The 27,392-nt window shown below is 41.3% G+C and overlaps 1 protein-coding gene across 5 annotated transcripts in view; it reads right to left on the bottom strand.

Moving 5' to 3' along the window:
- Positions 1-9,131: 9,131 nt before the first annotated feature.
- The window catches only part of Ptprz1 (protein tyrosine phosphatase receptor type Z1), a 176,234-nt gene continuing 157,973 nt past the window's right edge, over positions 9,132-27,392 (bottom strand). For 2 of the 5 annotated variants that reach the window (XM_055608131.1, XM_055608132.1), the window contains 10 exons: positions 27,062-27,225; positions 25,365-25,500; positions 23,430-23,576; positions 18,777-18,870; positions 18,397-18,470; positions 16,160-16,288; positions 14,888-15,034; positions 13,157-13,299; positions 11,726-11,861; positions 9,132-10,325 (listed from right to left, as the gene is read on the bottom strand). In XM_055608131.1, the coding sequence (XP_055464106.1) occupies positions 10,185-10,325; positions 11,726-11,861; positions 13,157-13,299; positions 14,888-15,034; positions 16,160-16,288; positions 18,397-18,470; positions 18,777-18,870; positions 23,430-23,576; positions 25,365-25,500; positions 27,062-27,225 (1,311 nt within the window). In that variant the 3' untranslated portion in view covers positions 9,132-10,184. The remainder of the gene's footprint in view (positions 10,326-11,725; positions 11,862-13,156; positions 13,300-14,887; positions 15,035-16,159; positions 16,289-18,396; positions 18,471-18,776; positions 18,871-23,429; positions 23,577-25,364; positions 25,501-27,061; positions 27,226-27,392) is intronic. The other 3 variants (XM_055608134.1, XM_055608135.1, XM_055608133.1) reach the window with 2 other exon arrangements.

The raw sequence follows: 27,392 nt of genomic DNA, 5'->3' as shown, positions 1-27,392 counted from the left end.
CTCCAGCACCCTTCCATGATTAAAAACAAAATGAGGAAACAAACAAAAATTTAAAAAAACATAACAAATCAAGAATAGAAAGAAATGCCCTTATAGAGGATAGCTATCAAAACACCACAGTTTGTATCATATTTAATGGTAAAATATTGAATGAATTTCACCTAACATCACAAGACAACACTTGCCTCAGTGATCCAACCTGTATTTCAGGGTTAGGCCAGGGTAAGTAGGCAGAGAAAGAGACCAGAAAAGAAAATAAACTCGATTTACATAGAATCTCCAAGAATTGCACAGAAAGTCTAAGATATAGTCAACAAAAATACAAAAAAGATTTGGAGTCATGAATTTGGAAAAAATGCAGATTCAGGAAGAACTTGGAGAAATTGCCTTCTCATAACTGTATGAATAAGTGAACCAAAAGTGGTTTTAGAAAAACAACATTAAGGAATTTAGAGATCAGAAGTAACATTCATGTTTATGTTCCATTGCCTTTTTTAAGTGTACTAAGACAATTAAATGAAGAAAAACAATATTTTTTCATCAAATGATAAATGAAAACATGAATATCCAGAAACAATGAAGTTAGATCATTACCTCATAGCATGTAGAAGAACCGACTAATGGCAGGTCTAAAATATTTTTTTTAAAAGACCTACTACTGTAAAAATTTTAGAACAAATCAGAATAAATCTTCATGTTTTTGAATTAGGCAATGGTTTATTAGTAATTAAAGCAAAAATCACAAGCAACACAAAAAATAGACAAACTGGACATAATAAAAATTTACAACTTTTGAGTTTCTGAGGAAACTGCTGAGAAATAAAACATCTAATATCTCTTCTAAAACCTGTAGAATCTGTATTTTTTGTAAGTCACTTATTCAAGGAATAATATGTAGCTAGACTATATAAAGAGCTGTTATAACTCAATTTGAAAAAGATAACTCAATTTTTCTTTTTTTGGAAGTCCATGATCTGTGCTGCTGTAGACTATAAGGACTAGAAAGTTTGACTACAGACTCATGGTTGAAGTGAAAGACACAGAAGGCTTCTGTGACAACTCACCCCATCTGGATTTTATATGAGTGTGTGTGGGGGGATCCGAATTCTAAGATCAAAGTTTTCACACTTGAATGGCAAATATGCTACTTACTGATCTATTTCTCCAGCCCCAACATGGAAGCAGAACAGCACCAATCATGGAAAAAATTACATCTTGTTGAATTAGCAAACTTTTGGCAAAAATTTATTTTCAGGTTGAAAGAAATACTTAGAAGGGATAGAAAAACCAAATGGAATTGAACTTGCGCAGGGAAGAAACCAGAAGAGATGTTGTAAAGCACAGGCCTGACTCCTGGGCTGGGTAGTGAGTTAGAGCTGGCCCTAGTGGCCTGGGCATGGGAGAACCAGCCTCAGGGCTTGAAAGCAGGAGAGCTGACCTGACCCTAGCAGAGACTGTGTTGGAGAGCCGCCCACATGCTAGGAGAGCAGAAGAGTCAGTTCTGCCCTTTGGCGGCTGCCACAAGCAGAGGAGTTGGGTCTACCCCTCACCTGGGCAAAGCAGAGAGAGCTGCCAGGCTGAACAACACAGACATCACCCTGGCGCAGACCCAGAGCTTTGAGTTGGCTGACTCCAACATCTACCTCATCTCTGATGTGCACAGGGCAATGACAGGCTATCTGAGAACAGTCCTGGTGAGGATCCAGTATTGATAGTGGAGCAGAAGTCAGAGCCTCAAACAGACCATTTGCAAGTAAAGATGTCTGGGAAAAAAGATGTCTGAGAAGTTTCTCTAAGGTCAGTCTGGGGTGAGAACTGTTTAGAAACTGTCACTGGTGATGCAATAGTTAGAATTTCTTGTTAGGGATGTAATAAGACATTTCTATATCATGCTCTTATACCATGTGACACACAGTGACAGACTGCCGCTTCCACAGCAAGATGGCTTTATTTATTTGTTTACTTTTGGGGGGAGGTTGCAAAGGCTGAGAACGGATATGGAGGGAGAGGTTGATGAGTGAGATTTGGGTACAGGGTGTAAAATTCACAAAGAATCGGCAAAAAGTTAAAAAACAACAACCTAAACATGTTTTAAAAGATGACCTGGTTGCCAAAGAATTTCTGTTTTTTGTTTTCTTTGTTTTTTTAATCAGTCCCCAAGTACAACAGCTTGTTTGGTTTCTCACTATGCAGTTTGTGCCTGGCTCAGTGTGAAGAGCTTGTGTATTCCAGGAAGTGTTGCTTGGGCCATGGTGATGGAGACCAGGAGACCTTATTTCAACATGTCTCACGTCATAGATGGTCAGTTGGTTCTGGTTATCAGCTGAAGGCTGGGGTCAGGACCTTAGGTTCCTTTCATTGCTACGTGGTTTTGTGTCACAGCCTTGTGGCACTGTTCCAAGAAAACATCCCAAGAGAATCAGATGCAAGCTAAGCTGAATTCTGTTACTCAACCGTGGTAGTCATAAACTGTCCAGGTGACAGGGGCCGTCTGTTCCACTGGTAAATTGGATGACTGGCAAGGGATATAGCTGGAACTAATCTGGGCTTTTGAAAAATAACCCAAAAAGACCTGGAAGGAATAGGAGCTCCACAAGGAGAGCAACAGAACCAAAAAATTTGGACACAGGGTCCTTTTCTGAGACTGATACTCCAACCTAGGACCCCTGTACAGATGTAGCCCATGGCAGCTCAGTCTCCATGTGGGTACCCTAGTAAGGAGAGCAGGGGCTGTCTCTGACATGAGCTCAGTGGCTGGCTCTTTGCCCACCTCCCCCTCAGCGGGGAGCAGCCTTGCCAGGCCACAGAGGAAGACAATGCAGCTAGTCCTGATGAGACCTGATAGGCTAGGGTCAGAGGGAAGGGGAGGAGGACCCCTCCTATCAGTGGACATGGAGAGGGGCATAGGATGAGATGAGGAAGGGAGGATAGGATTGGGAGGGAATGAGGGAAGGTACTACAGCTGGGATACAAAGTGAATAAATTGTAATAAATAAAAAAATAAAAAGGAAAAATAAATAAAAATAATTTGCCCTAGGTTGGTGCCCTAAGGACAGTGGCAGGGAGATTTCAGTGAACAGCACTGACTCTCACAACTCAGCCTTTCTTCTTGGCTTCGATTTTGTGTTTTCTCTAGAGAGTTACTGCGGCCTTTTTGCGTGTTCTCTTGTGCTTCAAACTAGAATCCCACATTGGTAATCTAGGGAAGGTTTCTCATTAAATACTCTCTAAAATCAAATAACCAACACATTAATAAAACAGAAAATGCATAATTTCAACTTTCTATGTTTAAAGCAATTACTTGAAGTACTAAGTGTAGTAATAGCCTTTGCTATTTTAGTACCTTAATTTTGGGAATCCTGATGCTAGTAATTTTTTAATATAGAGACATTAAATGAGTTTGCAACGTAGATAAAAATTCTTTGCATCAGCCATCTCCCTGTGGATAATGCAGAGCTATTACAACAGGATAGAAATAAGATAGCAGGAATCTGAGAGCATGTGGAGGGAAACATTTCAAATTAGCCTATCAGAGAAGTTTCTCTAAAGTCAGTCTGTGTCCATGAATTGTTTAGAAACTGTCACTGGTGAAGGACTAGTTACAATTTCTTATTAAGGATGTAAAAACATTTTTGTTTCATGCAATGTTTTCCTTATTCCTTCAAATCTTGTTTTTAATTTTAAAGAAAATTATCTTTTTAAAACTTTTATTAACTGCACTTTATTTACTTTGTATCCCCCCCTAAACCCCTCCCTCCTCCCCTCTTAATCCCACCCTCCCTCCCCTTTCTGCATGCATGCCCCTCCCCAAGTCCACTGATAGGGGAGGTCCCCCTGTCCTTTCTTCTGATCCTAGACTGTCAGATCTCATCAGGAGTGGATGCATTGTCATCTTCTGTGGCCTGGTAAGGCTGCTCCCCCCTCAGGGGGATGTAATCAAAGAGCAGGCCAATCAGATTATGTCAGAGGCAGTCCCTCTTCCCATTACTATGGAACCCACTTGGACACTGAACTGCCATGGGCTACATCTGTGCAGGGGTTCTAGGTTATTTCCATGAATGGTAATTGGTTGGAGTATGAGTCTCTGGAAAAACCTCTGTGTTCAAATTTTCTGGTTCTGTTGCTCTCCTTGTGGAGTTTAAGAGGGGAAAACACTTGTGAAGTATAATTTAAGGCCAAGGATGTTTGTTTAGATTCTTAACACTGATGTAGTATTTTTCATTTACCTCAATATTTAAAGCCACCCACTTTATAGGAGAAAACAAGTAACAGGACAGGAGCCTACTACAGAGGGCCTCTGAGAGACTCTACCTAGCAGTGTATCAAAGCAGATGCTGAGACTCATAATCAAACCTTCGGCAGAGTGCAGGGAATCATATGAAAGAAGGGGGAGTTAGTATGTCCTGGAGAGGACAGGAGCTCCACAAGGACCAAACATATCTGGGCACAGGAGTCTTTTATGAGACTGATTCTCCAACCAAGGACCATGTATGTATATAAACTAGAACCCCTGCTCAGATGTAGCCCATGGCAGCTCAGTCTCCAAGTGGGTTACCTAGTAATGGGAAGAGGGACTATTTCTGACATGAACTCAATGGCGGGCTCTTTGACCCCCCCACCCCTGAGGGAGGAGCAGCCTTGCCAGGACACAGAGGAGGATACTGCAGCCAGTCCTGAAGATACCTGCTAAGCTAGGGTCAGATGGAAGGGGAGGAGGACCTCCTCTATCAGTGGACTTGGAAAGGGGCAGGGAGAAGATGGGAGAGAGGGTGGGATTGGGAGGGAATAAGGGAGCAGGCTATAGCTGGGATACAAAATTAATAAACTGTAACTAATATTAAAAAAGCTACCCACTTTAATGTCTCAACATACTACTATAGGGAAATTTATATTGTGCCAGAATATCATGCAATGAGAATATTTGTCTTCCAGGTGAAATATTATGCAAACTTGATGGTAGGCCCAAAAAGGATATGTAACAAAACAAACTTTGCAATATCGAAAGTATATGTAAACACAATGAAGTCATAGCTATGTAATAAGATATTACATTAAGCTGTGGAAAACAGCTATAGATGTAATGAAACAACAAAGTTTCAGTAATGAATGGAAGTGACTGCTGGAGGCTCATCTTACCAGTTCAACTCAGCTTCATTAGTTATGAGTTGTCTTGGAATGCAATGCTATCTCAAGAGTCAAGATCTGAGGGATGAAGAAAGAATTCCATATCTTCCAGATACTTTTGTTTTAATCTGTCTCAAGACATGTGTTAAAAACCTTTGTAAACTGCTCCATTGTCATGTGTGTTAATTACATGACCGTTTTCCATCGGACAAGATTCTGTAAGGGACATCACTACGAGAACAGCTAAAGGGGGAAAAGATGTTTCATCACCTCTGAAACTGTTTTGGCGGAAGAAAGACTAAGAAGAAATTGGATAAAATGATGATGGAAGAAACAAGAAGAGTAGGACAGCATGCTGGGAAAGCAACTTAGAAATACAAAACTAACCTTGGGCCTTCCTCACAGGAAGATGTGAGACTTAATTATTTTCTTAAAACCTGTAAGAATTGTTTTCCCACATTTTGGGATGTTTGATGTGCAAACTTACTGGAGTTTTTTGTTTGTTTTCAGCCATTTAATGACTATTATTTTAAAAGGAAAGATGTAAAACTGAATAAGGATGAGGAAGCTTATGACTTATACCTTGAATTTTTTAATTAAGTTTTTATTTTTTATATTAGTTTATTCACCTTGTATCCCAGCTGTAGCCCCCTATCTCATCCCCTTCCAATATCATCCTCCCTCCCTCATTTCCTCCTATGCCCTTCTCCAAGTCCACGAATAGGGAAGGTCTTCCTCTTCTTCCATCTAACCCGAGCTTAACCTGTCTCATCAGGACTGGCTGCATCGTCCTCCTCTGTGGCCTGCCAAGGCTGCTCCCCCATCATGGGGAGGCAGTCAAAGAGCAGGACAATCAGTTCATGTCAGACAGTCCCTGTTCCCCTTATTAGGAAACCCACTTGGATACTGAGCTGCCATGGGCTATATCTGAGCAAGGGTTCTAGTTTATATCCATGAATGGTCCTTGGTTGGGAATAAGTCTCAGAAAAGACCCCGGTGGTTCTGTTGCTATCCTTGTAGAGCTCCTGTCGTCTCTAGATCTTACTATCTCCCCCTTCTTTCCTAAGAGTCCATGCACTCTGCCCAAAGTTTGTTTATGAGTCTCAGTATCTGCTTTGATACAATGCTGAGTAGAATCTTTCAGAGGCCCTCTGTGGTAGACTCCTGTCCTGTTTCCTGTTTTCTCCTTCTTCTAATGTCTGCCCCATTTGCCTTTCTGAGTGAAGATTGATCATCTTACTCAGGGTCCTCCTTCTAGCTCAGCTTCTTTAGGTGTACAGATTTTTATAGGTTATATTTGTTCAACCATGTTTGTAGCATCTTTATTTGTAATAGCCAGAACCTGGAAACAACCCAGATATCCCTCAGTGAAGGAATGGATACAGAAATTGTGGTACATTTACACAGTGGAATACTACTTAGCAATTAAAAACAAGGAAATCATGAAATTTGCAGGCAAATGGTGGGAACTAGAAAAGATCATCCTGAGTGAGGTATCCCAGAAACAGAAACACACACACATGGTATATACTCACTTATAAGTGGGTACTAGACATATATAGGATAAACCTACAAAAATTTGTACCTGGATTTTAGGGACTTGGTAAAGCTTGTCCCAATGCTGCAGAAGGGAACTGGAAGCTCCCTGAAGGGTGACTGGGGAGCCAGGCTGGCTTCAGCGTGCCTGGGACTTGGGTCCTGCTCTGAGTTGCTGATACAGTAGATCTTGAGTGGGCATCTAGGTTGTGCTTTTTTAGGAGGTATGCAGGTGCTGTGGTCTGGGTCTGTCTGAGTGTTCTCCAAAGCATCATTTGTTAGAGACTTGTCTCCAGTATTGTGATGAGAGGATGGTGGACTCCTTAAGAGGCGGGACTTAGAGCAAGTTCCTGCTGGTGCTACCCATTCAAGGGGGATCTTGAGAGAAGGAATTGTTGTTGGGGTTAATGTGATCTCTCTCCTCCCTTGCTTTCTACCTCATCATGCCACCTTCCCCCATCACCCACATTTGTATGTGTATATATACACACATGAGAGCTCTCACTATAGGCTGAATTGGTAGGGCTACTAAATCTTGTACTTTCAAACTTAAAAAGAAAGTGCTCAGATTTGGGCATTTCATTATAGCAACAAAAGCTGGACTAATAGATGCTGCTGATTTTCTGGACACCACAAACTGGGAGAAAGTGGCTTAAATGTCAGTTCTCTACCTCTCTGCTTTAGGTCCTGAGCTTGAGGGGCCAGTGTCCTCTAAATACTTTTGGATGAGGCAGGCTGCTTCAAGTTGGCTAATTTATGATTTTGTTTCTCTGCCTCCCAGTTCTACACAGCTCTTGGCTCCTAATGATAGCATAGGCTCTCTCTCCTTTTTTCATTCTGAGATGTATGACTTTTTGGTCCCAGGCTTTTTTCTGTCTTGACTAGATTGACTTTTCCTTAGATTGGAATCTGTGGTACATCCAGATGCTTCTAACTTCAAGCTTGGCTCCATCATTTCCTGGCACATATCTTGGTGCTCTTGCGTTCATGGCAGCATTTTGATAATTCTTCATAGCCAGCTTGGACTAATAGAATAAAACACCATCGCCTGGGTGTCCATATACTACACAATTTTATTTTTCACAGTTCTAGAAATAAGAAAGGCCAAGGCCAAGATGCTGGCAGTTTCACGGTCTAAAAAAAATCCTTGATTTTTAAAATTGTTTCACTTTAGTTATTTAATATAATTATTTTAAACTTGTTATTGATTCTTTTTGAGTTTTACATCATGCACCCCAATCCCACTCATCTCCCTAGCTCTTCCTATCTGTCCTCTGCCCTTGCAACCTCCTCCAACCACAAAAGGAAATAAAAAAAATAAAAAATAAACAAAACAAAACAAAGCATAGAAAACATCTCGTAATGGAAGCTGTAGTATGTCACAGTGTGTCTCACATTATTCCCTTTTGTCCATTCATCTTTACTTGCAAATGTTCACTGCAATGAGTCATTGGTCTAGTCCAAGGCCTCTGGCTTCTGCTATCCTAACAATACAGGATCCTTACCAGGACTCCTTTCAGTTTTCCTGTTGTTACCTTGTGTCATAGAGACCCTGCAGCTTTGGATCAGCAGAACTGGCCCTTTCATGCACTCCAGTAGTTCAAAGATGAAGTAGATTTGAGGTGGACCAACTCAAAGCTCTGGATCTGGACCTGGGTGGTAGCTGAGATGGTTAGCCTGCCAGCTCTCCCTTACCCTTAACACCAGGGCAAGTTTTTCAGCACTGTGCCAGCTAGCTCACCCAAAGCTGCAGCTGGCAAGGGGCAGGGACAGCTTTCCTGTTCTCATGCCCTTGGGCTGGCTCTATGCCTTTGTCCTCAGGGCCAACTCTACTATGTTGCCCAGGCAAGGTGCAGGGCCTGCCCTCCTGAGTGATGTAGCTGATGAAGGGCAGGGACAGCTCTCCTGCTCTCATATCCTTGGGGCCAGCTCTGGAGAAAGAAGACATCTCACCTGTGCCCAAACTACCTCATGGCTGAAGAGTGGCAGGACAAGCTCTCCCAAGCTCACACAGGAGCTTGTTTTTTATTTTTTTGTTTGGTTTTTGTTAAAATGCACAGCTGTGGTCTTCTCACTTAATCTCAGGTAGCAAAAGAGTCCAGGGATTTCTATCAGGTCTCCTTTTTTGTTTAAGGACATTATTGCTTTTTGAACGTAAAGTGTTCTCCATTGACTTGTGTTTAAACACTCTGTGGTGCCCTTCTGAAAAGTTAAGGAACCTTTAGGAGGTAGAGCCCCACCTGGAAGAAGTGAGTCATGGGGGTGGGCCTTGAACTTTTACAGCCACTTCCTGTTCTCTTCTTCCTGCCTAAAGATATGAAGTGACCATAAGCCTCTGCTCCTATTGCTATGCTTTCCTCACCATGATGAACCCTCTTCTCTGTGTCTTCCTCGGAGTGAAAATGTCGACACAAGGGTTTTTGGGAGTCATGCATATTCAGGTCACAGCAATCCCACAAGGCAAAAGAAGTACATAATGGTTCCACTTCTTAAGTAAGTGGGTCCCAATAGTTTATTGCTACATTTCGTAGGGCCAGCACCAGCTGCTGTGTTGAGCTCAAAACCATAAAATTTTGTGAGACTCCTGTGTATCACAGGAAAAACAGTTTGGGAACCAGAGCTTGATGGTCTGTCCCATTTCTTTGGGCTTTTTGTCTATTTCTCAGTGGAACCCATGGTCACAATTTTCTACTAGAGATCAGTTCCCACCACTTTCCATAAGTGAACACAAGTTAATGGCAATATTTATATTTATTTTTGCAACTTCTCAGATAAAAACCATTTAAGGAATGTCTGGTAAAGTATTATTCTCATAAAAACATCTTTTTAAAACAAGTGGTTTTCTATTTTCCACAAAAGTTAAAATGACATGCAGAAACAGGGTTAGTTTCTTAGATAACACAATACAGTTTTAGAAGACACGTAGAGTAAGTATGACCAGAGAATAAGCTACATCATTAAACTCAAGTACACCACTAGAAAACTCACGCAGTAGTAAAATATAAAAATCTACAATTATAAATATAAATTTGGTCCATGGAGACACCAGAGTCGTATTTACATAAGTTGCTATCAGTCCTACTTCAGGTGAACACTGCATCGGGGATAGAGTAGTTTACTTACAGTCTACTATATTAAAAGTTATATTTCTAGCAAACCCGATGATTGCCACAAATACAGCTAATAATTTGACACTTAAAAACAAACATCTTTCAAGGTTGGTGATTCCTATTATCTATAAATCGATTTGTTGTTGTTGTTGTTGTTAAAATCAACATGGAGAAAATACCACAATTCAATTCTTAGAAACACTGTAAAATTCAATCATTTTAGTTCAAACATAATGAGTGAATTACAAGAAGTCTTTCAAAAAGGCACACGTTGTTAATGGTGTCAATTTGGCAGCAGAATGAATTACCATCAGGTCATGGGAAGTAAACAGATAACAGAACCGAACCCATTTTTCTAATTTTGGAAAGAGGAGAGCAATGCTTGGATGGGAGTTGTCCTTCCCCTTTTCTTTGTTAAACTAAAGACTCCAGGCTTTCAGCTATATTTCCGTCAGGCAAAGCTGCCCCATTGCTGTCCAGAGAGGTGGACGGATTCTCTTCCTGCCTGGTGCTGACAAGGCTGAGGACCACTTTGTAGAGAAACTGGTACTGGTCCTAGAAAACACAGAAAGGTAGATTACACAGAGGATGCTCAACAGAGACACGGGGTTGCAAAAACAGGAATGATTTCAGATGCACTTTGGCACTGTTCATGGAAGGGACAGGGCTTAGCTGAGGTGCACGATCTACATTTGGTTGAATCTGTTTGGTTAAGCCAAAATCGCTTTGCAATGAGTGAATAGTCACTGAATTTAGAGAAGAAGCCTACACATATGTCACAGCAATAATCACTCAGTTCTTACTCCCTTGTTTCCTGGAGTTGGAAGATAATACAACTAGGTTTAATCTGTGTTCAGCATCCACAGCTCTACAAAAAGAAGCATGTTTCCTTTCTCTTCTTTTTCTTTTTCATACATCTGAGTCTAGTCTTGAGCTCACTATGTAGTGGAGGATGAACTTTGATCCCCTTGTCCCTACCTCCCATGTGACAAGATCAAAGATGGGTTGTGTATTTCCAATTTCTGTGGAGGTAGGGATCAAAACTAGCTCCTTGTGCATGTTAGGGAAGCACGTTGCTGAGTTATATCCCCAACCTCATAACTAAGTGTCTTATTTTTCTTTATTTAATTGCCATGTAACCAAATGCTTCTGTCTATGTCTGGGAAGAGCTCAACAATGGCTGTATTATCACCAGAGAACAGCCCTTCACCAGACAGCCTGCTCACCAAACGCTCTTCACAGTATCATTCCTCCTAGCTTGATGGTCTGCCTTGAGAAAAGGGGTGTCATGCTCCCCAGTGATCTCTCTGGGGCCCTCATCTGTACTCAGCTAAGAAGCTGACCCTGATATCAGGACTTTGAAATCCACCTGAGACTCTCATCAGCTTCTTATTATTTTGCCACAACAATAACATCTTTCAGGTTATTTCTAAGCTAAACCTTGAAACCAAAAGTGCTGTGTCTCTTTCTTGACATGTCTCTTTTCTCTGAAAAGTATCCAAGAATTAGTTATTTGTTAATTTCAGAAACTGGATTTGGCTTGAAAAAAAAAAAAGAGTAAATAGCTCTAACATTTAAGTCTTTGATATTTGTATGTATGTATGTATGTATGTCTGTATGTATGTATGTATGTATGTATGTATGTATGTATGTATGTTTTGTGAAGCCCCGATTTGAACCTCAGGAATATAACTACTCAGTTTGTTGGTAATTCTACTAAAGATATTTTTAGGCATCACAATGAATCCTGTAAAAAGGCATGGAGTGATTTAATTTTTTTAAAATATATTAGTCTTCTGCAAGGTGCAGACTTGTAATTCAGCTTGAATGCTGTTAGCTAATGCAACCTACCAACTACTGTGACACTGTGACCTTCCTTACAGGTGATAAAACAAAACTTTACAAACACCTAGGGAGGGTTATTTCAGCAGTAAACAGTGAGGTTCATCACTTACAATGTCAGTGAAGACTCCTGGCCTCATCAAATTGATCATCTTGGCTACTTGGTAAACATCCATGGAGTTTTCTCTTTCTAGTTGGTGCATAAGTGTTGTCAGAGCACAGAAAGTTCCTGCTGTTACTCCTCCATGCCTTGTGGTAAAGAGAAAGGGCAGACTCCATTCAGATGGAATACATTTGTAACTCGGAGCACACAGTCTTGAAATGGCTTGTCTCTCTTTATTGTGCATAGAGTTATGGTTGAATTGGAGACAGTGTCACATGCACCATTAAAAACAAGATCCTTTATGAAATAGTTTCCTGTTTAAAAATGCTGTGTTATTTTTATTCTGTGAAAGAGGCAGGCAAAAAATGTTTGACTGAGGATATAATATATAAATTATATACCTTATGGAATAGGTATATAACACAATTCTAGCATTTTTCATTGTTATAGAAACAAAAAAAATCATGGAAAAAAGGTTTCTTTTTTAGGCAAAAGGGAAACAACACAAAACACCAATGAACAGTCATTTGTATTCCTTTCTCAAGAAGTAAATAGCTGAGACATACCATGTGTTAGCTCCTATAAAAGTCCAGTGCTTGAACACTGTCTCACATCAACACATGCCCCCACTATAAGACATAAGAGCAGATTCCCACGCTCATACATAAGTCTTCTGCCATCACCAGCAGTTACAAGGAAGGGACAATGTTCTCTGTCACCTTTGATGATAAAAAACAGCCAATCCCAGGGCCTCTGAAAGGCTCTGCCCTGAAGACTATCAAAGCAGATGCTGAGAGTTATGGCCAACTGTTGGGCAGAGTGCATGGAATCTTATGAAAGAAGTGGGAAATAGTAAGATCTGGAGAGGACAGGAACTCCACAAGGAGAACAACAGAACAAGAAAATTTGAACACAGGGGTCTTTCCTGAGACTGATACTCCAACCAAGTACCATGCCTGGAAATAACCTAGAACCCCTGCACAGATGTAGCCCATGGCAGTTCAGTGTCCAAGTGGGTTCCATAGTAATGGGAAGAGGGACTGCCTCTGACATAAACTGATTGGCCTGCTCTTTGATCACCTCCCCCTGAGGGGGGAGCAGCCTTACCAGGCCACAGAAGATGACAATGCAGCCACTCCTGATGTGATCTGATAGACTAAGATCAGAAGGAAGGAGAGGGGGATCTCCCCTATCAGTGGACTTGGGGAGGGGCATGCATGAAGAAAGGAGAGGGAAGGTGGGATTAGGAGGGGAGGAGGGAGGGGTTTATGTGGGGACACAAAGTGAATAAAGTGTAATTAATAAAAGTTAAATTTAAAAAAAAGCAGCCAATCCACCATGGCTGAATCAGCACATGGACCGAAGACATCAGGCTTATCCAAGGACAGCAGAATCATGCACATATCCAGAGGTGTACAATGATTGGAATCATGAGACTTACTCATCGTGAACAATCATGGGCCCATCCCTGTTAGCAGCTTCTTCTTTGATAATACTTATAAGTTCGAATGTTTTACTAATGGGACTATCCGGATTTGGCCATTTGGGGCACTGAAAATGCCTCACTTCCAGCACATAATCATCCTATGAGAAGAAAGAACAAATCACTATTTTAAAAAATGCTAATACTGGGCTAGTGACAGTTTATAATGAGTAGAATAACTGAGAGAAATGGAAACTGAAGCTAGATGATAAAAATAAGTCATGCTATATTGGAAGTACATTCCTCATTGTCTTGGGAGAAAATCATTGCAATGAGACATTAATCACGAATAGATCAGTTCGCCAGGATAAAAACGAAACATTATCTCCTTTTCAGCTCTTTGTGTGTTGGGGTGTCTATGTGAGCACCTGTGTGCGCATGGAGGTAAAAGGTGGATATCAAATGCTTACAATTTTTCTCTACCATAGCCTTTGAGACGAGATCTTTCATACAGAGCTTACTGATTTGGATGAGACTGGTTGGCCAGCAAACCCTTGGTATCTCCCTACCTCTGCCTTCCCAGGACTGGGATTACGGGTGTGCACCGCTCTGCCTGGCTTTCATGTTAGTGCCTGGACTTGAACTCAAGTTCTTATGTTTCAGTGGCAAGCTCTTTAACAACTGATTCATCTTCCCAACCCCTCCCTTTTAGTTCTAAGAAGAAATCTTGTTTGTGGGTGAATCATATCAATGCTGGTAAACCATGAAAGCATGCCATAGAGATGTGTCTGCCCTGCTCCATTTGAAGTTACAAGAGGAACTCTTCAGTGTTAAAGAAAAGAGCACAGATTGCCAGACACAGCGGTACTCCTCAGAATGAGATGAGGCAACAAATAAGAAGACATCTGGAAAGGGGGTAGAGGTCTACTTTGATCTCCAGTCTCCTTTACTTTTTGTGTGCTAACCAGACTATGCCACTTGATGAAATAAACCTCTAACCTCCAGTTTCCTAAAGTGAACTTAATGTGATGCGATAATAGAATAGGGCCCGAAAGATGGGTTAGCAGCTGAAAGCACTAACTGCTCTTCCAGAGGACCTGGGTTTGATTCTTCGTACCCTCACAGTGGCTCACAACCATCGGTAGCTACAGATCTAGGGGATTTGATTTCCTATTTTGGCCTCCATGGGCATTGCATGCAAGTGGTGCCCAGACATACAAGCAGACAAAATGCCCATCTACAGGAAATAAACAAAAATCTCAAAAAAACAAAAAAGGGAGAGAGAGAGAATTAGAATTATTTTTGTAGCTGGGCGTAATGGCACATGCCTGTAATCCCAACACTCAGGGAGGCAGAGGCAGAAAGAGCTCTATGATTTCAAGGCCACCATGGTCTACAAAGTGACTACAGTACAGCCAAGGTTACACAGAGAAACCATATCTTGAAAAAAATATATATATAGTTTGTTTGTTTACACCCTAAGTTCTATCAGCAACCAATTTTGAGTAAAAGAGAAATTTTGCTTTCCTGTGTACACTGAAGATAAATATTATATAGTTTAGCAAAGATTAATAGTTTGAAGATTCTGTAAGACTTTGGAAGTAAAAACGATAAGTAAAAGAATATTCCTGGAATTATTTCAGTTTGTAAGAAATCAGAATCATTTCCACTTCGAATAAAGATTCCCACGTCACCACATGTGTCACAGGTGAGCAGGAGAGAAGTGCATCCTTTAATCTGTTCCCACACCTGTGTGGCTTCGAGGATGAAGTCTTGAACTATCAGCTTTTCCTCATTTGATAGACATTTGTGCTCTTCAGACATAAGAGTGACTTTGAAGCTTTCACAATTTATGGGCTCATCCTTGTTTGGCCAGTAAACGAATTCATCTTCTGCCTGAGAGAGAACAAGGAAAAGTGTAGGTTTTCATGAAATACCTCATTGGTCTGGTTGTAAAATAAGAGCAATTGGTTAGCATAGAAATTTCAAATACATTTTTCTTTCAATAACAAAACTTGCCATTGGATTTATTTATAAAACGAAGTGTTGCACAACCCAAACTATCATTTTGTGCTCTTGGCTCATCGGTCGCATCGGGAAGCCTGTTGCTTCTATAACGGATAATGAAGTAGAATGACTGAAGCAAGGGCTCATCAATTCCTAGCATGATTTGAACTCTCTGTGACTTTTGATACAGAACTGAATCTGGAAGTTAAGTATATATGCCAAACCCAAATCAAAACATTAATTTTGACTGACTCTTTTGGTTCTATAAACATAGAAATAAGAGTAGACTTGTCATTGATATCGTGAAGAGGTCTTTCCAAGTTTATATTTTCTAAATGATGATGATGATGATGATGATGATGATGATGATGATGATGATGATGATAAAGCAGCTTTCCAGCGTGGGCAGGAGAAGAACTTATGAGCCACCACCCTAGCTGAGGCGCTATTGGCAGATAAGAGAAGCTTGAGGAGGAAGATTCACTCTTCTTTGGGACTATGGGCACTTGTAGGGTGTCCATGTTTCAGTGGATAGTGCCAGACTCATGCTTATATCCTCATCAGTAATTATACTGAGTTATTCAAAATCAAGTTGGGAGAGGTGTGCATTGGAAAAATCTAGAAAGAATTGGGGTGGGTGTAATTCTATTCCATTGTATTCATGTAGGAGACCCCGAAGGAATACATTGGAAAGTTTTCTAAATCTCTTCTACATAAAGAGACTTTTACCACCAAATCTACATGAAATAACCTTGGTTGGCATTAGAAAGAGGATGTAACTATGTAATCAGTGCCACAAATACATATTTAGCAACTTTTCTACTGCACTTAGATCTCTCATCAATTATTTTTTTTCCAATGGAACTGTGTAGCCACTCCAGACCAGCAAAGCATGACTCCAGTGACATTAATCTACTAGCTGAAAATAAGATTACTTCTCTTGTTTGTATGATAGGCTTCTGGCTACTACCATGTTATATTTTCCATATAAGAAAAGAACAGGAAGTGACCTACCATGTTCTGACCATCTGGAATCATAACCACCAGCTGGGCATTGTGATCCCATATCATTCTCCAGAAGTCCTTGATAGTGTGCAGAAGAGGATGCTGGGTGATGATGAATTCATGGCTCTGGTAATAACCCTGCAAAACCAACGACAAGATAAACGACATAGGAATAAACAGAGAAACATGTTTTTACGTTAAAGTAGTGTATTTAATTATAGATAGAATGTTGAAATAATAATGTATTGCAACCAAAATTTGCTGAGCACTATCTGTATGCTAGGTGCGGCTTTCTTTGTACTAAGGGAACTGTGAGATAGAAACTATAATCCTCATTTTAAAGGTGATTAAACTGGGTTATTCCAAGCTAAGTGCTGTGGACGAGTTTACCTTAAGAAATACCATAACCTCTAGAAGTAGATGCACCAAAATGGCTTGTGTACGTGTCTCTTGCACTACTTAGGAGTATTAATCCACGGTAGAGTTTACAATCCTTATTGTCCACAGGCTCCAGGCTTCAGAATACTAGCTCTCACTCCCCCTCACCTCAGGTCCTGTCCTGACCCCCTGGCTGCCCCTCCTATGAGAAAGAAAAGGCAGGCTCCTTTCTGTTGTGCCTAGGAAGACTGGAAAGTGGTGTTAACTGGGTCAAACAATTTCCACACTGTTAACTGAACTCACAACTCTCCTCTTGCAGAATGGTCTTTCACTACCTCCATGGGCCCATTTGGAATATGGTGTGTGTCTGACAGTGGTAATCGCACATCTGCCTGCTGTTTCCCGCATGCACAGTCTTTAGTCATTTCTTTGATAGCTGGCTAGAACAGTGGTTAGGAATGAAGATTAGGACTCTTTCATTTGAAGCCAAGTTGCATGATTGACTATCCTGAGGTAATGAAGGACACATAAAAGCCAGCAGAGTACTCATCCATGCAGCAGACAATCGTGTTGCAGAGGAGGTTTTTAATTATTTATTTATTATAATTTATTCACTTTGTATCCCAGCTGTAGCCCCTTCCCTTGTCCCCTCCCAATTCTGCCCTCCCTTCCTCTTCTCTGCCCATGCCCTTCCCCAAGTTCACTGATAGGGGAGGTCCTCCTCCCCTTCCATCTGACCCTAGCCTATCAGCTCTCATCAGGACTGGTTGCCTTGTCTTCCTCTGTGTCCTCCATCAGGGGGAGGCGATCAAAGAGCCAACCACTGAGCTCATGTCAGAGACATGAACTGTTCCCCTTACTAGGGTACCCACTTGGACACTGAGCTGGCATGGGCTACATCTGTTCAGGGGTTCTAGGTTATCTCCATACATGGTCCTTGGTTGGAGTATCAGTTTCAGAAAAGGCCCCTGTGCCTAGATATTTTGGTTCTGTTGCTCTCATTATAGAGCTCCTGTCCCCTTCATGTTTTTCTATCTTCTCTTTCTTTCATAAGATTCCCTGCACTCTGTCCAAGTTTGGCTATGAGCCTCAGCATCTGCTTCGATATCATACTAGGTAGAGTCTTTCAGAGTCCCTCTGTGGTAGGCTCTGGTCCTGTTCCCTGTTTTCTCTCTCTCCTGATGTCCATCCCGTTTGTCTTTCTAAATGAGGATTGATCATTTTACCAGGGTTCTCCTTCTTGCTTAGCTTCTTTAGGTGTACATATTTTAGTATGATTATCCTATATTATATGTCTAATATCCACTTATAAGTGAGTATATACCATATGTGTCTTTCTGTTTCTGGGACCTCACTCAGGATGATCTTTTCTAGTTCCCACCATTTGCCTGCAAATTTCATGATTTCCTTGTTTTTAATTGCTGAGTAATTTACAGAAGGAAGGTTTTGTATCTTTAGAAGTCCAATAGTGCAAACAAACCCAGCACATAAGAAAGAACTGTGCTGCAAACCTGGGGTGCTAATTTTAGGGAATTGGGCTCTGTGGAAGCTGGTGTGCCTGTCTCTGCCCCAGATCTGTGACTTGGTAAATGAGAACCTATGTTTTATGTCTCCTCACCATCTCTGAATGGTGAATGTGGAACTCTGTATTTACTTATTTATTTTGATTGAGGTTTCTTCAGTTTTATCATGCTTGAAAACATCAGGTTGTGCTGCTGTTCTTCTGGCCACTGATGAGTGTGTGCCACAGCCATTATATTGGACTGACATCCCCCATCAGCTGCTGTTCCTGCATCAGGGAGCCCTCTCTGCTGCTAGTTCTGGTAACAGGCAGGCATGCAAGCTCTTCTGTGATGTTTCTTACTTACCATGATATAGGATGCATTGATGTAGTCCGTGCCTTCCCCACTCAGGGATGAAATGCCCACCCTTGATCTTTCCACTGGAACACAGAACATTCCAGGTAAGCAAACATGCTCACTGCACTGAGCCATCCCCTCTCCCAACAACCCCCAATGCAAAGTACAGTTGCTTTTCTCATTGAATGCCTTTGATGGTTAAACTGATTGTTGAAGTTAAGCTTTGCATTTTTGATGGAGCCAGTTTTAGTAGTCACATACTGGGTATAATTAGAACAATATGACAAAAGATTTAACATAATTAGTATACATAATAATTATGAAACGTCTTGCAAAAATGAAAATTAAAAAAAAAGGAGTTGATTTTTGTAAGATCCTGTGTGACTTACCAGGGATGATGGAGGACGTTCTATTCTTCTCTCTGTTACATTGCTTCAGGGCTGTAGAATAGTCACTCTGAAGAATATTCGACTGACCCAGAAGCTGAGCAAGGGAGGCATAGACAAATGCAGGTCATTTCATGCACTTCACCCAGATACCAAACACACACTGACATGGCTCAGCAAAAGGATAATATTTAATGGATACACAGCTGATGTGTTTGATCCCAGGGGTTCTTTGAATTAAGCCCCCTTTTAGGGATGTCCCAGGAGCAACTATGCTTCATCTCAAGGCCTTCAGTCTTGAGAGGATCTCCCTGATGGCTTCGGCTGTGGTCATATGACCTCCATTTCCTCTGCTTATTCTTGCTAATGTTAAGTAGTTACTTAATTTTTGGAATGATCCTACAACCTTCATCAGGATGCTAGAAGCTATACTGTTGATTTTCAGCCACTGAAACTTTAAATGCAACTTTACGGCTACCACCCTGTCAGTGTTTCACTCATACAATATCTTGCTGTCAAATATTCATGTGTTTCATAAAATACATGGGCTAGATTTCCACTGACTTTTTAAAAATCAATATTTGCACATTTAAAAATATCTGGCAAAGCCTTGCCTTTCCCCCCACCCTCCCTTACAGTATGTTTTTAAGTTTAGAAAATATTTAAAACAGGGTCTCACTCTGTAGCCCAGGATGACACTGAATTTGTCATCCTTATGTCTCAGCATCTTAAGCGCTGAGATTCCAGGTAAGCTATCACACCCAGCATGTCCCTATTTTGTTTGTGGACACTTCCTCCTTCCTGCATCAAGAACAGATTTGTCTTCAGAAAAGGGGAGCTCCCTTTCCCATCCGCCCCAGCTAATCAAGTTGCATCACAGGCGAAGGGGAGGGGAGAAGAAGGAAGGGTGAAGCTGGCAGGGGAGGAGGGATGGGGATACAACCAGGATGTAAAGTGAATAAAAAATAAATATTTTCTTTATAAAATGAACAGATTTGTCCGAGTTACTAGTGTTTTCTCTCAGCTGCCATCCCTAAAGGCTGTACATTTATTTCTACGCATACCTGCTCTGCAAACCACAAAGGTCTTCCTGCTTTAGAGCCCATTCCCACCTGTGTCCTTTTTTTTCCTTTCTCCAGAGCTGAGGGCTGAACCCAGGACCTTGCACTTGCTACACAAGTGCAAGCACTCCACCACTGAGCTAAATCCCCAACCCCTTCACCTGTGTTCTTAATCCTACCTCTTTGTACTTGCTAAGGATCTTTGCTAATTCCAATTTTCTCCCTTCCCCTACTTCTAAAGGGAACTCAGATATCTCTTACTAAGACACAACCAAAATCAAAATAAGCAAGATAAAAACTGTCCTACCCTTTCAGCTCCTATTTCCTAGCAGCTGTCTTTATTACTCCTTTCAGTGCCAAGTTTTAAAAATATTATTATTATTATTATTATTATTATTATTATCATTATTATTATTGTGTGTATCTCTACGTGCATGTCACATGTGTTCAGGAGCCTGTAGAGACCGGAATATGGTATTATGTTCCTTGAGCTGGAGTTACATTAGCTGAGAGCCACTTCATGGCGTTGAGACATGACCCTGCATCCCCTGAAGAGCAGCAATCAATCTTACCAGCCGAGATATACCTACAGACTTCAGAAAGCCAACTTTGAAAAGAGCTAGGTGACTCTTCTCTATACTTCAAATCCAGTCAGGTTTTGAAATTTAGTTTCGAAACTTGGTATGCAAAGTATGGGTGTCAGCAGAACGTTTTCATAGACGTAGGTCAGTACTTTTTCCTCTTGTCTCTTTCTCTAGTGCCCTTCTCCTTCTTCTCAGTCTGCTTTTTGCTGTGCACTTTTCATTTGGGTTTTAACTCTTCAATGCCATAGGGATCGCAAAGCTCCTCAGTGCCCCATGGCTCAGCCCCACTGCCCTTTCTATAAGGACTCCATTTGTTATTAGCATTTGTCATCTCAGTTCTTTTTCTCCCCTTGAAACCTTACTTTCTTTGGATTCCTTTATCCCTCGCTATCTCTTACTCTCATGACTTCTATTTAATCCTCTTACCTCCCCTTATTTCTGTATGAACTTGAATAAATATTGTGTTTTAAATAAGACAGTGCACATTTACACCAGGCTGACATTGAATTTGTGGCAATCCTTATGTCTCAAACACTGAAATTCCAGGTAAGTTTTCACACCCAGTATGCCCCTATTTTGTCTGTGAACACTTCCTACTTCCTGCATCAAGAACAAATTTGTCCTCAGAAAAGGGGAGCTCCCTTTCCCATCCACCCCAGCTCACAAAGTTGCATCATAGGCGAGGGGGGGGGAAGGGTTTGAAGGTTTATATTGTGAACAGAAACAAGAAAGTCAAATCTCTCTTTAAATTAAATATTTAAGTTGTATTTCTATTTAAATCCTGGATTATTCAGCTTAATCCATATTAATTCTCTTATGTGACTCTGTAGTAGGTTAATCATACTTAAATAAGAATTATGTTGACAACAGGTGATATAGCTTTAAAATTAGATTGATGGGATAGCCTTTCATGTCTGCAAAAGGTGTTCTTGCAAATTAAATTTCATGCTTTACATTTTTTTATTTCTTTACCTTTTCTTTTTTTATTTTTTTTCTTTATTGATTACACTTTATTCACTTTGTATCCCTCCTGTGGTTCCCTCCCTCCTCCCATCTCAATCTCTCCATTCCTCCATGCTCTGCATGCATGCCCCTCCCCAAATCCACTGATAGGGGAGGTCTTCTTTTCCTTCCTTCTGATCCTAGTCAATTAGGTCTCATCAGGAGTGGCTGCAGTGTCTTCTTCTGTGGCCTGGTAATGCTGCTTCCCCCTCAAGGGGAGGTAATTAAAGAGCAGGTCAATCAGTTCATGTCAGAGATAGTCCCTGTTCCCATTACAATGGAACCCACTTGGATACTGAACTGCCAAAGGCTACATCTGTGCAGGGGTCTTAGATTATCTCCATGCATAGTCCTTGGTTGGAGTATCAGTCTCAGGAAAGACCCCTGTGCCTAAAACTGGACCTCATTAACAAAAATAACAAAAGGCCTACACACACATGGAAACTGAACAACTTGCTACTAAATGACAGCTGGGTCAGAGAAGAAATAAAGAAATTAAAGACTTCCTAGAATTCAATGAAAATGAAGGCACAACATACCCAAACTTATGGGACACAATGAAAGCAGTGCTAAGAGGAAAGTTCATAGCACTAAGTGCCTTCAAGAAGAAATTCGAAACATCTCCTACATTTTTTAAATTATTTCTAGAACCTAGTTTATACACTTTCTCCAAAGCATCCCTTTGTGATCACATAGGCCTGCTGAGCAAGAAAACACGGCATCTTTCAGAAAACACGTTCTGAGATCAGCAGTCACCTTTTGGTGGCTTGAATAGTCCTGGCCCACATAGAATCATGTGTTTGAATGCTTGGCCGTAGGAAGTGGCACTATTAGGAGGCCTTATTGGAGGAGGTGTGGCCTTGTTAGAACACATCCAGTCTCCTGGCTACTTTCAGATCAAGATGTAAAACTCTCAGCATCTCTAGCACCATGTCTGCCTGGATGCTTCCATGCTTCCCACCATGACAACAATGGAGTAAACTTCTGAAACGGTAAGTCATTCCCAATTAAATGTTGACCTTTATAAGAGGGGCTTTGGCCCTTGCGTCCCTTCGCAGCAGTGGAACCCTAACTAAGACAACACTCCAATTTTCTTTCTCATTCCCAGGACATAAAAGCGCAGTTCCAAGAAGGTCAGAAGTAGAAGATTGGTGCTCTTTAGCACACCTATGCTGTAGGCCAGGCCAGTAGCAAGGAGTAAAGGGTTTCAAGGTTAACGCTTCTTAACCTTTTCCCGGGGTCTTTTAAATTCTTCTTAGACATTGTTTCCTTATAAATTAGCCCTGTTTCTCTTGAAACCCTGAGAAGTTTGAAGACAGCATTGGACTGTGCGCGGGGAAATTGCAGCCCTCATTCCTAGCGTGAATCTGTACTTTCTCCGATATGAGGGGCAGGTCTGCTAACACCTACTTTCTGAAATCTTTGCAAAGTGATTTCTGAAAGTCAGAGAGCTAGTGTTCTGGAAGTTTAGGCGTAAACAAAGCACGCCTCCCCTTCCACTGGCTTTCTGCCTCAAGACAGGTGAGTGGGAGAAACTGGGGTTGAGGAAGCTATTGTAAGTAGGTGGCCTACTCTAGTCTGAGGGTTTCAAGTGAGACACAGGCTGTTTCAAAGAGTAGAAGGAACAGCCTGAGCCACTACACTTGTGCTGAAGTGGTCTGTTTTTTTTTTTTTTTTTTCAAAGCAAAAACAGCACTTATCCCGTTTGTATTGTAAGTCCTGTCTGTTCATTCTGTTATGCTCCGTGTCCTTCTTTCCTGGGCTGTGTCTGCTGCATTTGTCAAAGTTAGTCTAGGGTTTCTGACAACTTTTCCTCTTGCTACTCAGAATTAAGAATCTCTTTAAAATCTCCTGTGTGGCACTGTAACCTATCGTAAGGAACAAGGATGGTTCAAACACAAAGCCATTATTCTGGCTCCACTGGCAGCTCTTCCACTAGAGAAGGCCGGGTTACAGTGACGTTCAGTTCTGTGGTGACACCCGAGAGGCATTTAAGCAAGAAAACTCACCTGGAATTGTTTCTCTAGTTTTGTCTTGCCTGTTGGTCCAGGTATGAGGAGCGTGTTAACATAGGAATGGATGTGGCTGTCTGGCACCTCAGTTTCTTTGCTGAGAATGGCCTCAACCAGTGTATCGTGAATAAAGACGTACTGCTCCTGAGAAAACAATGGCAATAGAAACACTGGTTTACATCAATCCTGACAGATAACCAGGTACAGATTTGACAGAAAGCTGGAGGTCAACAGACTGGTTGTGCGCAGTCCTGCCAAAGATTGCTAATGAGGCCTGGTGGGAAGGCAGGCAGGAGGGGAAGTGACCCAGACAGAAACAACTTCTTCTCATTCCTCCTCCATGTGCCTCATGTTGATATTGGTGGATAGGAAGGAGAACGGAAGCCCTGGGTAGGTGAAGCCAAGTCCACTGCCTTCCGCAGTCTGGAGCCTCACTTGTTTCCAATAAGGAGCACTCCCCTGACTCCAGCGCTTCCGGTGGGCTTGCCCTGGTGGCTAGAAGCCAGTCACGAATGAGCAGAGTGGTTTCCTGGTTAGGTGCTTGTCATCCCAACACAAAGTAGATATTCCTGGTAAGGGGAATGCTCGATCAGGGAGAGGCCTTCCTCAGATTAGCCTGTGCCTTTTTGTGTGTCTTGGGGGTGGGGCATGTTTCCTGATTGTTAATGGGATGTGGGTGAAGCCATCCCTGGTCAGGCGGGTCTTGGCTGTGTAAGATAGGTAGCTGAGGAAGCCAGGAGAAGCAAGAATCAGCATTGTCCCAATCTCTGCTTTATTTCCGTCCGGTCTGCCCTGGATGGCGGAATGGAAGCTATAAGCTAAAATGAAACCTTTCCTCCCTAAGCTGGTTTTGGCCAGTGTTTTGTCACAGCAACAGAGAGCAAACCACAACACGTGCATTCAAAGATCGTCGGGTTGGCGTTTAAAGATTCTCTTATATTTCATTACTCGGATTTTTCTCTGGTCCTGTCTGACAGAAAGTCATTTCAGTGATGGAATGTGGTTTTAGTTTGTTTTTTTGTCTTGGACTAGTCATATATTTCTGGTTATCGTTAAGGCCGTATCATAGTTTTCAATCTACAATCATTCTTTTTTATTTGAAAACAGGAAAGAATAACACACAGTTTTGTGAACTTTGTCCTGCTCTCTCTATATGGTCATGCATTATTAACAGAAGAATCTGAGTCCATTAGTTGTCTGTGTTGATCAGCTCTAGGTGTTTGTGAACATAGGTAATGTTGAGTGCTCTGCTCACTCTGGTTCTTTTTTATAACTATGGTCATATGAAATATAGCTATCATTTTTGTCACAAAATGGGCAGAATTTAGCTGGCCTATTCATGACTTATCTGTAACTGAGTGTTATAGGTTGATTTGTATTTCCCTAATAGACAAATCGCACCTCAGCACAGAAATACTTCTAAATATGGTCTAGCAAATAGGGGCACTGCAGATATATATATATATATATATATATATATATATATATATTTTTTTTTTTTTTTTTTTTTTTTTTCAATTCAGCTGGCATTCACATTAGAAGAGGAAAATTTTGACACGGAGAATATAGTCATAAGAACATCGAGGGAGAGATTAGAATAATGCTCCCAGGATTAAGGAGACAAATGCAGCTTAGGAAGGAGAGAATCCAAAACAAAATACGGAAACACACACTTCTCCAAGCATAGGAAGAACCACAGCCCTGCCAATCCTCCACTGATGGAATCTCACACTTCTCCAAGCATAGGAAGAACCACAGCCCTGCCAATCCTCCACTGATGGGCTCTCACACTTGAGAGTGATGCAAATGCATCCCTGTCCTTCTTACCCTTGCTGCAAGCACTTCCTCTTTACGGCCATCCTCAGAGGGTAACATACCTTTTACTGACACCTCCATACTTTAAACCAAAATATATTTAAAAAAAAATAATACCTCCGTTTGCACCAAATAATTTCTTTGTGAACGGATGTGTTTCAAGAAGCCAAATATGTTGACGGTTCCTTCGTGTTGAATCTGTTGCAGCATACTGTCCAGCACAATGTAGGTTCCCGTTCTCCCAACTCCAGCACTGACGGGAGGAAGAGAAAGGAACACTTCCATGTCAAGCACAAAGGGAGCATGAAAGGAGGTCACTATTAGCTGTCAGGCTGATAAAAAAAACAGCTACTTTCCCCAAGCAAACAAGGCAGATATAAACTTCGCAATCTGAAGTTATCAACAGTGTGGCAGTTCACGGGAATACTTGATGTTCACTTTTGTTTACTTTTGTTTCTGCTGTGAGCCTAACGGCAAGGCAAGCTGACTATTTCTGTGGGATGTTTTAAAAACAGTTCCAATAGGTATTGCTGGCTGTCTGATATACAGTGGAATATCATGTACCAGGGAATAGTAGGTAAAGGAGACATTTAATTTGAGAAAAATGAAAGCATTTGCTTCAGCAAATTCTGAAAGGCGAAGGTCGGGGTCTCCATTGCCAGGTAGACGTGTTTGCAAAGGTTTTGACACTAGTTAGAGAAGAGAATTTGATGACGGGGCTTCAGCTGAAAATTTCATTTCAGTGAGGTGCAAGGAACAAAGCACAACTCCTGCCATTTCTAAAGGACCATTATTACCCGCCTTCTTCAAAGTCTCTGTCTGAGCGACAAAACTCAGGCACAGATTCTTTTCAAATGTCCCCGCAAGTACTATAGTGCAAATTAGCACCCATTCTGCACAATAGCCAGGTCCTTGTCCCTTCACTGGGAGACAATCCCTGACCTTCAGAAGGTTGTTTTCTTGCATTCTTCGGTTTTCCTCAGTTTATTGTCAAGACACCAGATTAAAGACCCTCAAGATCAACCTCTCCAGCTTTATCTGAGAATAAATCCAAGGAGGTGATTAGAATGTGTCAGATGAACTGTGTATCAAAGGCAAACAGTTGCTTCTGTGAAAGCGCAGACACTGCTTTGACACAAACAGTGAGGGGAGAAATGGAAGCGATTTTGCAGCTGCCACACGGTCAGTATTAACTGCCATTATTTTAACTGCAAAACATAAGAGTAGCATATCTAGTACAAACTTTTGTGTGTAATAATGTTATTTCTATTTATTAGTCTCCTCTTGGAAATCCTGGTTCCTGGGCAACAATGACGTGCTAATAGAGTCGACATGACTTTCAAGAAGTTGGGAAAACAAGAAAGCAATTTGACGGCCAAAATATTTTTAAAAAGTCAGGTTATTTTGCTAAATTTCTCCAAGTCTGAGTGCCTGGCTTTCTCTAATATAAGCCTGGCATGATAACTCTAGATTATGTCAGAACACGGACACTGTCTTAAGCATTTTAAGTCTCATCCTATGGTGTTGTGTGTGGCTAATAGATGCTCAAGGACAAAACAGTGCTGTGACTATTTCATAGTTAATAAGTTAAAATCCAATTCAGCAATCAGACAGACCAGTACCTGCTGCTCTGAAATCTTCAGCCTTCCAGTTGTGAGGCTAGTATCCTCGCTCTTACTGATCAATACTTATGAGGATGGGAATATGATTTCACTTCCCTTGTTACATGAAGTCATTTCTAGTTTGGCAGAAGCCATTCCTTGAATCTTCACGGATCAGCAAAGAAGTTCTGTACAGACATCTCCGAGACTCACCTGCAGTGGACGACCACTGGCCCCACAGCATGGCGCTTGGCCTGGGCAGCCTTTCTCACGAAGGTCAGCACTGGCAGTGAGTACTCCGGAACCCCCATGTCAGGCCACTGAGTGTAATGGTACTGTGTGACTAGGCGTCCACTGGATCTTCCCTTCTGGGAGCCCTGGAAGAGTTCAGACAGTTGAGAGCAGCAAATGAGAATTCCGCATTTTGGATACATTGTGAGGTGGCTAAATTATGCTAATTATCATTCATGTTACCTTACATATTTACTTTTGGGTGAAAACATATATATATATATATATATATATATATATATATATATATATA

The sequence above is a fragment of the Psammomys obesus genome, unplaced genomic scaffold (assembly GCF_907164565.1).
Source record: "Psammomys obesus unplaced genomic scaffold, mPsaObe1.curated_primary_1811, whole genome shotgun sequence".
Classification (NCBI taxonomy): Eukaryota; Metazoa; Chordata; class Mammalia; order Rodentia; family Muridae; genus Psammomys; species Psammomys obesus.
This window is presented reverse-complemented; position numbering and strand designations above follow the sequence as displayed.